The sequence below is a fragment of the Theropithecus gelada genome, chromosome 20 (assembly GCF_003255815.1).
Source record: "Theropithecus gelada isolate Dixy chromosome 20, Tgel_1.0, whole genome shotgun sequence".
NCBI lineage: Eukaryota > Metazoa > Chordata > Mammalia > Primates > Cercopithecidae > Theropithecus > Theropithecus gelada.
Genome location: NC_037688.1, coordinates 55,216,191 through 55,227,576, shown reverse-complemented (window position 1 = coordinate 55,227,576; position 11,386 = coordinate 55,216,191). Strand labels below are relative to the sequence as shown.

Below are 11,386 nucleotides of genomic sequence, written 5' to 3'. Positions count from 1 at the left end.
CTGGGACTACAGGCACCCATGCCCAGCTAATTTTTGTATTTTTAGTAGAGACCGGGTTTTGTCATGTTGACCAGGCTGGTCTCGAACTCCTGACCTCAAGTGATCCGCACGCCTGGGCCTCCCAAAGTGCCGGGATTACAGGTATGAGCCATCTTGCCTGGCCTAATTAAAATTTTATATTTAAATGCAATTAAACATTTTTAGGACACTTGAAAGGATGCTGAAATATTCAGAAAGGGGTGGACTTTTAGGAGAATCTGAGGCAAATTGTATGCATTATGTTGTTGTTTTTTTTTCTTTTTCTTTTTCTTTTTCGCGACTGAGTCTTACTCTGTCACCCAGGCTGGAGTGTAGTGGTACAATCTCAGCTCATTGCAACCTCTGCCTACCAGGTTCAAGCGATTATCCTGCCTCAGCCTCCTGAGTAGCTGGGATTATAGGAGCCTGCCACCACACCCGGTTAATTTTTGTGTTTTAGTAGAGACAGGGTTTCACTATGTTGGCTAGGCTGGTCTCAAACTCCTGACCTCAAGAGATCCGCCCACCTCGGCCTCCCAAAGTGCTGGGATTACAGGCGTGAGTCACTACGCCCAGCCTATGTTGTTTTATTCTTTAGAGATGGTGTCTCTGTAGTGTAGGCTGGAGTACAGTGGCACCATCATAGCTCACTGCAGCCTCAACGTCCTGGGCTCAAGTGATCCTCCAACGTTAGCCACCTGAGCAGCTGGGACTACAGGTGTGCTCCACCACACCTGGCTAACTTGTTTGCGTTTTTAGATGTGGGGGCTCACTCTGTTACCCAAACTGGTCTTGAACTCCTGTCCTCAAGTGATCCTCCCACCATATTGTCCGGTATGTCCCTGGGATTACAGGCATGAGCCATCATGCCTGACTGAATTATGTCTTTTAACTCTCCAAAGGACCCTACCGGACAGGGATCATTTATTAATCCCATTTTTCAGATAAGGAAACTAAGGCTCAGAGATGGGAATTGACTTCCTCAGGAGGCTCCAATAAATGGCCAAACTTTGTGCAGTTTGCGTTTAGCAATGCAAATACTAAATGCTAAAATGAATTTAGCATTTGCATTGCTAAACGCAAACTGTGCAAAGCCTAATGCACTGCTTTCTGGCTAGTAATGGGTGTGCTATGTTCTCGCAGGCATGAAGCCCAAAGATCAGAGGGGAGAGGCTGTAGCTCAGTGTCCCCATCCCCAACAGTGTTGGCAGAGGTGGCTCTTCAGAAGTAAGAGGAGTCCTGCCAGATGCCACAGGCCTAGACCTTAAGGTGCTGGAGTGTGGCCAGGAGGCTGGATTTGGACCAATGTGCTCATCTGTGTCAACAGGCCAGGTGCAGCGATCCCAGTAATCCCAGCATTTTGGGAAGCCGAGGCAGGAGGATCATTTGAGGCCAAGAGTTCAAGACCTGGGCAACACAGTGAGACCCTGTCTCCACAAAAAAAAAAAAAAAATTTGAGACAGAGTCTCCATCTGTCGCCCAGGCTGGAGTGCAATGGCGCAATCTCAGCTCACTGCAACCTCCGCTTCCCAGGTTCAAGCAATTCTCCTGCCACAGCCTCCTGAGTAGCTGGAACTACAGGCACATGCCACCATGCCCGGCTAATTTTTTGTATTTTTAGTACAGACAGGGTTTCACCGTGTTAGCCAGGATGGTCTCGATCTCCTGACCTCGTGATCTGTGCTGGGATTACAGGCATGAGCCATCACTCCTGGCCACAAAAATTTTTTTAAAAAACTAAACACTCCAATGTATGCCCACATCCAGCACTCACATCTAGGAAAAAAAAAAAAAAAAAAAAAGGCCCCCTGTTCCGCATCTCCACCCTAGAGAAACCACACATGAGCACTGCACAAGCTGGGGGAGGGAACGATCCCTGTCTCTTTATTAAAGCGCTTTCATTCCTGGTGGTGTCCTTGCTGGCTGAGGTTGGAGGGTTGTGTGATGAATCCAGAACACTTTGAAGGCTTCGGGATGCTGCTGCTCATGACTAGGAGGTTCCCACAAACGGAAGTGGTTAACGAGTGGCAAAAGAGGAGTTTTGAGGCATGTTCTAGGGACAAAAACCGGGGGAGGCATGAGAAGCCAAGGGCATCAAAGAGGGGCGGGCTCATCTTCCCAACTGACTGTTAGGAAGAGCTCCATAAAAGAGACAAGAAAGAGTCTTTTCACTCTTTAGACCCAAGGCTCATGTCTTTTTTATTTTTCTTAAGACAGGGTCTCCCTCTGTCAGCCAGGCTAGAGTGCAGTGGCATAATCATATCTTCCTGCAGCCTCAACCTGGGCTCCAATGATCCTCCCACCTCAGCCTCCCGAGTAGCTGGGAGCACAGCTGTGCACCACCATGCCCGGCTAATTTTTTAAACCTCTTGATAGCAGGAACTCTGTTTCGGTTACTGCAACACCCCAGTCCCTCAAGCAGTGCTGACACATAATAAGTGCTTAATTTTTATTTTATTTTTTTGAGACAGAGTCTTGATCTGTGGCCCAAGCTGCAGTGCAGTGGCACGATCTCGACTCACTGAAACCTCCGCCTGCCAGGTTCAAGCGATTCTCTGCCTCAGCTTCTTGAGTAGCTGGGATTACAGGTGTGTGCCACAATGCCTGGCTAATTTTTTTGTTTGTTTGTTTGTTTGTTTGAGACAGTCTTGCTCTGCAGCCCAGGCTGGAGTGCAGTGGTGCGATCGTGGCTCACTGCAACCTCCAACTCCTGGGTTCAAGTGATTCTCCTGCCTCAGCCTCCTGAGTAGCTGGGATTACAGGTGCATGCCACCATGCTCAGCTAATTTTTGTATTTTTAGTAGAGACAGGGTTTTACCATGTTGGCCAGGCTGGTCTCGAACTCCTGACCTCAGATGATCTGCCCGCCTCGGTCTCCCAAAGTGCTGGGATTACAGGCGTGAGCCACCGCGCCTGACCTAACTTTTGTATTTTTAGTAGAGACAGGGTTTTACTACGTTGGCCAGGCTGGTCTTGAACTCCTGATCTCATGATCCACCCGCCTTGGCCTGCCAAAGTGCTGGGATTACCGGCATGAGCCACCACGCCCAGCTCCTCCTACTATTTCTTTCTTTTTTTACTTTTTTAAAAAATTGCCTTTTTGAGACAGGGTCTTGCACTGTCACCCAGGCTGGAATGCGGTGGCATGATCATGGTTCACTGCAGCATCAACCTGCTAGGCTCAAGTGATCCTCTGGCCTCAGCCTCTTGAGTAGCTGAGACCACAGGTTTGTGCCACCACACCTAGCTAATTTTTTAACTTTTTATAGAGATGGGGTCTCTCTATGTTGCCCAGGCTGTTCTTGAACTCCTGGGCTCAAGCAATCCTCCCACCTCCCAAGTAACTGGGACCACAGGCACACGCCATCATGCCTGGGGTATCACCATGTCGCCCAGGCTGGTCTCAAACTCCTGGATGCAAGCGATCCTCCTGCTTCAGCTTCCCAAAATGCTGGGATTACAGGCATGAGCGACCACACCCAGCCAGGAAAGTGTGTATGGCTCTAAACAAGGCACACAAAGTCTCTTGAGTCCCCTCTTACCTTGCCTGTAGACTCCAGCTGCTAAACTGCTTCTCCCTGCCCTAAGTACACACAGATGCTCACAGTGGCTCTGCGAAGACTGCTCTTTGCCTTTGTTCATGCAACTCCAACTGTTTGAAAGACTCCTACCAACCTCTTTTTTTTTCTTTTTTCCTGGAAAATTCTTTCTTTCTTTTTTTTCTTTTTTTTTTGAGATGGAGTCTCACCGTCGCCCAGGCTGGAGTGCAGTGGTGCAATCTTGGCTCACTGCAACCTCTGTCACCATGTTGACCAGGTTGGTCTCAAACTCCTGCCCTGAAGTCATCGGCCCATCTCAGCCTCCCAAAATGCTGGGATTACAGGCGTGAGCCACTGCGCCCTGTGGAAAATTATTTCTTTAGGTGCTACCTCCTTCAAGAAGCTCCAAAGTCTGTAATCCCAACACTTTGGGAGGCTGAGGCGGGCAGATCATGAGGTCAGGAGATCAAGACCATCCTGGCTAACACGGTGAAACCCCGTCTCTACTAAAAATACAAAAAAATTAGCCAGGTGTGGTGGCAGGTGCCTGTAGTCCCAGCTACTCCAGAGGCTGAGGCAGGAGAATGGTGTGAACCCAAGAATTGGAGCTTGCAGTGAGCCAAGATTGTGCCACTGCACTCCAGCCTGGGTGACAGAGCAAGACTCTGTCTCAAAAGGAAAAAAAAAAAGCAGCAGCAGCTCCATGGTTCCTTTCCTTCCTGTCCCAATTAAGGTTGGGACGAGAGTAATATCCCACTGTGTCAATTTCTATTATGGAAACTTATCCATACTGTATTATAATTGGCCATTTCCTTGTCTGTCCCCACACTGAACTGAACTCTTCGAGGGCCAAGACTGTATCATTCATTTCTGTGTCCCAAGCTCCTAAGACAGGGACCAGCATATAGTGCAAACTCAAAAGGTTTGGTTAATATCGAATAGCCTTGGCAGCCATGGACCCTGCATGTACCTTTTCACGAGGAGTTGGCAGGGGGTGTGCCTTGCTGCAGGTACGGCTTCTGTCGGAGCGGGAGATGGTGGAAGAGAGGGGAGAGGGCTGAGAACTCAGAATTTGAGGATCAGGGCAGAATAGAATGGAAGTGCAGGGTTCAAAAATTCCCCTACCCTGCTGGGATGTTGTGAAACCCTCGCTCTCTCCCCTCCAGGTTCCCCATCTCTCTCCCAGAACAAAGAGCATCTCCCTTGAAGCCTCACTCACCGGGTGTCTGTGCCTCAGGTCTTGGTGAAGAATGCTGGAAGTAGAGGACCTAGTCAGAGAAAGGACTATCCCCATGGCCAGGAAGAGGTGTGGCCAGGGCAGACGGGGTAAAGGGATTCTCAGCCAACAGTGAGGAGTGGGTACTGGGTTAGCGGGTAAGAGGGGCACTTCACAGGTCCTAGGGCTGGCTGTGAGATGGTCGAGATGGGCACAGACTCCTGGAGAGTTCAGCTAGGGGTGGGCAGGGTCAGGGACTGGAACCAGGCATGATGGGGGCTGCGGTTCTCTAGACACCATAGTCCTGAGGCAGGGGGTTACCACGTTTGGATATCTGAGTCGCTTGGTCTTGTGTCTGTTTTTTTTTGATGGGCACAGGGTTCAAGTGGCAACAAGCAGTGCACAAAGCCTCCTCCGTCAGTTCTGCACTGATCCGGGACAAGTATTCCTCAGAGCGAGACAACGAAGCCTGGGAAAGGAAAAGTCGGAGAGGTTCAGCCTGGGAGCTCCCACATGGAAGTGCTGGGTGTAGGAGTTCCTAGGCTGGGGCCTGTGGGTCCAAGGAGCTTGCTCTTGAAGGACTGGGCCTTGAGATTTAGCTAGAAGGCTCTGAATCTGGAGGAGTGGGGTTTGGTGGAGGTTTAGAGTCAGGGCCTAGTGTTGAGAGCTATGGGTTTGGGCTTCAGGACTCAGGGTTGAAGCTAGAGTCTCAGGGCTTGTGGCTCAGACCTGGGACGGGGTGCCTCTGCCTGGGAGGCCTTCACTTCATTACACTCCCACCTCTAGGGCCCCCTGCAGTGCTCACCGGACCTCCTCTCAAGGAGGGTGAAGCTTGAGACGGCCAGCTGCTCTTCTTCTCCCCCTCATTCCCCATCGGAGTGGACGCCATCCCCCTGGGAACAGTCGAGGCCTGTGTTGACCTGAGAAACCGGCCCGCTGTACCCCAGAACTCAGCTCACCACCATTCCCCGGGCCCAGGTTTAAACAAGGCCTTTAGAGGAAACATCCCGCTGCCTCATTCTCTCTCTCAAGAAAATAATAATAATAATAATAAACGTTGCTTTATATCTTCGGGAGTGAGAGGGAACTCCCGCAACCCCCCACCCCTCACCCCTTCGCCTGGTGGGCCTCTCATTTCTTCCCTTTCAAGCCCCTTCCCAAGCTAAGGCAGCCAACTTGACGCCCCAGACCTGGCAGATGGGTGGAAACCTTGGGCTACTAGGCAGAAGGGGAGACGTGGAGGCCTAAGGACCTCTGGTATAGGTCGTGGGGGACGGGGAATGGGAGATGGGGAGGAAGGCTGGAAAAGGGGGAGCCGGCTCCGTGTTGCTACCGGCCGCTAAAAAACCCTTGGAGTCTGCGGAGGTTCCGCAGCCTCGTTGCTAGGAGATCAGGGGTTCTAGAACTAAAGACAGAGGAATTTCCTAGCTCGCCCCGTTTGCTCCTCCAGCCTCCCCTCAGTACCCCTCCAGGTGCCTCCTTGGGGGCAGTGACCCCAAGCGCCAGACGCTTGAGAAGTTTGGGAGGATGACGCAGGGTGGAGCCTGCGGCCTAATCCTCCTATCACAAGGGGCACGCGAGAAGCAAGCCGGCTTCAGGGCGCTCTGGAGCCTCTCTAGCCGCCTGGAGCCTGCGAGAGCAAAGGCGGCTGCAGACTTAGGGGGCGGGGAGAAAAGTGAGGACTGCACCAAATATCCTGGCCTCTCGGGGATGCAAAGACTCAGAAGGAGGAATTTCATCGCCTTATTTTTGTCTCGAAGAAGTCAAACCCTCCAGAAAAGGAAAGCAGATATTTTTATTCGGCCTCTTTCTCTTTTGCTCTTTCCTTTTCCGTTTCTGCCTTTGCTCGACGTCAATTGTTCTTTCCTCCCTCTCCCCCTCTGCGCCTTGGTACGAACCAAGGGAGAGGGGCGGAGGGAGGAAAAGGGAAAGGAAGCGAACAGGCCTTAAAGGGGCCGCAACTATTTTTTAAGCCACTTTTTCCTCTCTCCACTTTTGCAACGACGGGCGCGGAGGAGGAGGTTCCCGAAAGCCACGCGCAGCTGGAGCAGCGGCGACCGCAGCTGGAGGCCCGGAGCGCCTGCGGGGCGGGCAGAGGCGAGGGGGGTTGCGGGTAGGAAGGGCGGGCTGCGCGCGCCCCCTGCGCCCTGCGCGTCTCGGGGCCGGCCCATGCTCCGACGGCTGCGGGATTCAGCATCTGGGGCCGGGTTGGGGCGGCGGGGTCCAGGGCGCAGGTGGTGCGGCCGATGAGCCGGGCCGGAGGCTGAGGCCGCGCGACGGGGCTGGGACAGCGCTGGCATCTTCAGAGCAGGCCCGGGGCAGGAAGGGAGGCGCTGCGATGCCAGACGAAAATATCTTCCTGTTCGTGCCCAACCTCATCGGTGAGTGCTGCCCGCGGCCCCGGGGCGGACTAGAGGGCGAGGGGCCTTGGCGGGCTCCCTAATCCTGCCCTGTTTCCCCGCGTCCCGTTCCAAGGTTATGCCCGGATTGTCTTCGCCATCATTTCTTTCTACTTCATGCCCTGCTGTCCCCTCACGGCCTCCTCCTTCTACCTGCTCAGCGGCCTGCTGGACGCTTTCGATGGACATGCTGCTCGCGCTCTTAATCAAGGTGACAGACACCCCTCTCAGCCAGCCTTGGCGCCCAACAACCCCCTGCTCCCTTCCCTGCCTCCTCAGGACCTCAGAGTCAGAGGGCTGTCATTCCCATCTCTGAAAAAAGCAGAACAGGATGGCCTGGGGTTTTTTGTTTCGTTTTGTGTTTTGTTTTTGAGACAGCGTCTCGCTCTGTCACAGGCTGGAGTGCAGTGGTGCGATCATGGCTCACTGCAGCCCCCATCTCCTGGGCTCAAGTAATCCTTCCACCTCAGTCCTGATTTACTGGGACTACAGGCGCGTGCCACCACACCTGGCTAATTTTTAAATTTTTGTAGAGACTGAGTCTTGCAGTGTCGCCCAGACTGGTCCCCAGCTCCTAGCCTCAAGCGATCCTCCTGCCTTCCTCCCAAAGTGCTGCGCCCAGCAAGAATGGCCTGATTTTGTAGCAGAAGGGATTTAAGCTAGCTCTTGAGAACTCACTGCTTGTGAGAGGTGTGGATTAGCAAGACATGACGTGGCCATGGCGCTGCTGGAGGTCTCTCTGAACACAAGTCCATTCAGGCCAGGGGCGGTGGCTCACGCCTGTAATCCCAGCACTTGGGAGGCCGAGGCGGGCGGATCACGAGGTCAGAAGTTCGAGACCAGAGTGACCAACATAGTGAAACCCTGTCTCTGCAAAAAATACAAAAATTAGCTGGCTTGGTGACGTGTGCCTGTAATCCCAGCTACTCAAGAGGCTAAGGCAGGAGAATTGCTTGAACCTGGGAGGCGGAGGTTGCAGTGAGCCGAGATTGTGCCATCACACTCCAGCCTGGGCGACAGAGCAAGACTCTGTCTCGGGGAAAAAAAAAAAGTCCTATCAACAGGTGTTTCCTGGAGGCCTACTGTGTGCCCTGCATAAGTAGTTGGGGTTCCAGAAGGCATGCTTAGAGGGAGGATGGAGAGGGACGGGTGATGGCTCTTGGAGGGTTGACTAATTTTTTAATCTGTTCTCCAGACCCAACTCTAAGGCTTCCCCTGAGGCATCAAGTCTCTTTTTCTAGCCCTGGAGCCTTGGTTCTGGGGTTGATGAGCTGCAGACATAGCTTTCCTCTCCTCCTACCCTGTTCCCTTCACTCTCATGCCTTTCTCAGTTCATGCCATGGTGACCTTTGCCCACTAACCTCACACACAGCCTGTTTTCCAACCTGCGTTCCTCCCCAGGCAGGTGGACACTCCCAGTCTTCGTTTACACCCTGCATGAGAGTGATAAACCAAATATGGGCACCTGTCCTGCAGTCTCTGTGCCATAATAGCCCCTGCCCACCTAATCTTCCAGGAACCCGGTTTGGGGCCATGCTGGACATGCTGACGGACCGCTGCTCCACCATGTGCCTGTTGGTCAACCTGGCCCTGCTGTACCCTCGAGCCACGCTGTTCTTCCAACTCAGCATGAGTTTGGATGTGGCCAGTCACTGGCTGCACCTCCACAGGTCTGCCGCGATTCTGGGGGCCTTGGCCAGTTAGAGACACTACAGTGGGGTGGGCTGAGCTTAGATGGAAGGGTGTCTGGGATGGCACTAGGCGTCCTGGAAGGGCTCCATTTTAGCTTTGCTTTGTAGAAGGACCCTGGGCAAACACGCCTCTCTTTAAAGCTTCAGTCATGTTTACAGTTGCATTAAGCAATTCTTAGGACTCTTCTGGCTGGATATTCTAGGATTCCAAATAGGTGACAGCTCATAGGAAGGGGCATAGGAGCTTTCAAATGTGGTATTTGAATCCTGACTCTGCCCCGAAATAGGTAACTGGCTTTGGGCAGGATATTGGTCCTTAGCCGTGCCCAGTTTTCCATCTGTACAATAGGTGTTAACATGAGGATTGGATGCACGGTAGTGGTCATGAAACCTCATGGGTTCCCCTGTTTTCTCCCTAAGTTCTGTGGTCCGAGGCAGTGAGAGTCACAAGATGATCGACTTGTCCGGGAATCCAGTGCTTCGGATCTATTACACCTCGAGGGTAGGCATTTCCTGCACACCCCGCCCCTCAGGCTCTTGGCTGTGGGAAGCCCTGGGCTGAACCCTGGTCCTAGACTAGGAGAAAGCAAGGGCACAGAGCAGGGCCTGCCCAGTCACTCCAGGAGGAGGGGCCTGTAAGCTGAGGTGTGGAGGAGGAGGATTGGTGGGGAAGGCCTGTGTGAATTACTCCAGGGAACAAGTGGAAATGAGGCCTGCAAAGAGGAGGGACTGAAAGAGGAGAGGGAGATAAGCCAGAGAGGTTTGCAGGGCTGGAGTGTGGACTTGATTTCAGGAACACAGGCAGCCTCTGGAAGGATTTTTAAAAAGATAATGGCTGGGCATGGTGGCTCATGCCTGTAATCTCAGCGCTTTGGGAGGCTGAGGTGGGGGGATTGCTTGAGACCAGGAGTTTGAGACCAGCCTGGGCAACAAAGTGAGACTCTGTTTCCACACACACACACACACACACACACACACACACACACACACACACACACCCTTGAATNACACACACACACACACACACACACACACACACACACACACACACACAAAAACCCTTGAATTAGCTTAGCCAGGCACAGTGGTGCACGCCTGTAGTCTCTATTTAGGAGGCTAAGGTGGAAGGATTGCATGAGACTAAGGTTTTTTTTTTTTTTGAGACAGAGTCTCACTCTGTCACCCAGGCTGGAGTTCATTGGCGCGTTACCGGCTCAGTGCAACCTCTGCCTGCTGGGTTCCAGCGATTCTTGTGCCTCAGCCTCCTGAGGACTACCAGGAGTCTAGGACTACTAGAACTACGGGCATGCGCCACCACGTTCGGCTAATTTTTGTATTTTTAGTAGAGAGGGATTTTGCCATGTTGGCCAGGCTGGTCTCAATCTCCTGACCTCAGGTGATCTGCCTGACTCAGCCACCCAAAGTGCTGGGACCACAGGCATGAGCCACCGCGCCTGGCTGAGACCAGGAGTTTTGAGGCTGCAGTGCTATGATCATACCACTGCATTCCAGCCTGGATGACAGAGCGAGACCGTGTCTCTAAAAAAGAAAAAAAATAATAATCTGCTGAGATTGCACCCTCATTAGTGCTGGGGGGCAGGGGGTGGCACATGCCTACCTCTTGCTAATGTGGCCTGTTTGCTGTGTGTGCAGCCTGCTCTGTTCACCTTGTGTGCTGGGAATGAACTCTTCTACTGCCTCCTCTACCTGTTCCATTTCTCTGAGGGACCTTTAGGTATGAGATGAGGGGCGGGGCAGGAGGATGGGAGGGGGATCTGGGCTGCCCAGGGAGATGGAGGCCCCCTCCTTCGGGCCCCGAACTTCCCTGCTGCCTTCCTGCAGTTGGCTCCGTGGGACTGTTCCGGATGGGCCTCTGGGTCACTGCCCCCATCGCCTTGCTGAAGTCGCTCATCAGTGTCATCCACCTGATCACGGCTGCCCGCAACATAGCTGCCCTAGACGCAGCAGACCGGGCCAAGAAGAAGTGACGCAGGAGCCCCGGGTCCTGGCTGCCCACCTGCCCTGGGAGTCTTGCTGTGCCACACAGCTCCCCACCCGCTGCTAGGAGGTCCCAGTCTCACGCCTTCCTCATGTGTTGTTCTACCTGCTGGGATGGGGGTCAGCCTCTCTTTGGTGACGTCACGTTCTCTGGGATCCTGAGAACCCAGGCCTCAAATCAGGGAGGTTACGCGGGAGGCCCCATGCATACAGGCAGTGCTCCTGGGGTACCAGCACCGGGCAGCGTCACGCCCTGCTGGCTCAGCCCTGGGGTCCGAGATGCTAGGGACAGTTGAGTGAGGGAGATGGTGTGAGGGCCGCGTTTCCCGAAAGGCAGGGGAGTCAGACCTCTGCCCCCAGCTAGAGCAAGTCTGGGGCACCGTGCCTGGAGGGAAGAAGCCGTCCACAGCCTTCCCCGTCGCCGGCTTCTCTGTCCTGCCTACCCTGGTCCTCGCGGGACTTCACTATTTGACTTGCTTTCCTTTCAGATACTCTTTTTTTTTTTTTTTTTTTTTTTTTTTTTTT

General features: G+C 53.3%; 1 protein-coding gene and 1 long non-coding RNA gene across 6 annotated transcripts; one reads left to right on the top strand and one right to left on the bottom strand.

Annotated features, from left to right (window-relative positions):
• Window positions 1-4,731: 4,731 nt before the first annotated feature.
• Window positions 4,732-6,132, bottom strand: LOC112614838. Its single transcript, XR_003117155.1, has 4 exons — window positions 5,964-6,132; window positions 5,579-5,666; window positions 5,095-5,242; window positions 4,732-4,810 (listed from the first exon to the last, which is right to left on the bottom strand). It is a non-coding gene; the product is annotated as an uncharacterized LOC112614838 (long non-coding RNA).
• Window positions 6,133-6,227: 95 nt separating this feature from the next.
• Window positions 6,228-11,374, top strand: CDIPT (CDP-diacylglycerol--inositol 3-phosphatidyltransferase). Of its 5 annotated transcripts, XM_025369886.1 has the most exons (7): window positions 6,228-6,842; window positions 7,104-7,154; window positions 7,249-7,383; window positions 8,689-8,842; window positions 9,284-9,365; window positions 10,517-10,598; window positions 10,706-11,374. In XM_025369886.1, exons 2-7 carry the CDS (start codon window positions 7,112-7,114, stop codon window positions 10,849-10,851), a joined length of 642 nt encoding a protein of 213 aa, XP_025225671.1. In that variant the 5' UTR covers window positions 6,228-6,842; window positions 7,104-7,111; the 3' UTR covers window positions 10,852-11,374. The 5 variants fall into 5 exon arrangements, with proteins under 5 accessions (XP_025225671.1, XP_025225673.1, XP_025225670.1 ...); XM_025369888.1 differs by having other exon boundaries at window positions 6,228-7,154; window positions 7,334-7,383; XM_025369885.1 differs by having other exon boundaries at window positions 6,228-7,154.
• Window positions 11,375-11,386: the final 12 nt, after the last annotated feature.

Excerpts from the sequence above, each read along its gene's own strand:
- CDIPT (XM_025369884.1), top strand. The coding sequence starts at position 8,325 with ATGGCTCTTGGAGGGTTGACTAATTTTTTAATCTGTTCTCCAGACCCA. Across the intron at positions 8,843-9,283 it reads CACTGGCTGCACCTCCACAG|TTCTGTGGTCCGAGGCAGTG; the intron begins GTCTGCCGCGAT and ends TTTCTCCCTAAG. Across the intron at positions 10,599-10,705 it reads TTTCTCTGAGGGACCTTTAG|TTGGCTCCGTGGGACTGTTC; the intron begins GTATGAGATGAG and ends GCCTTCCTGCAG.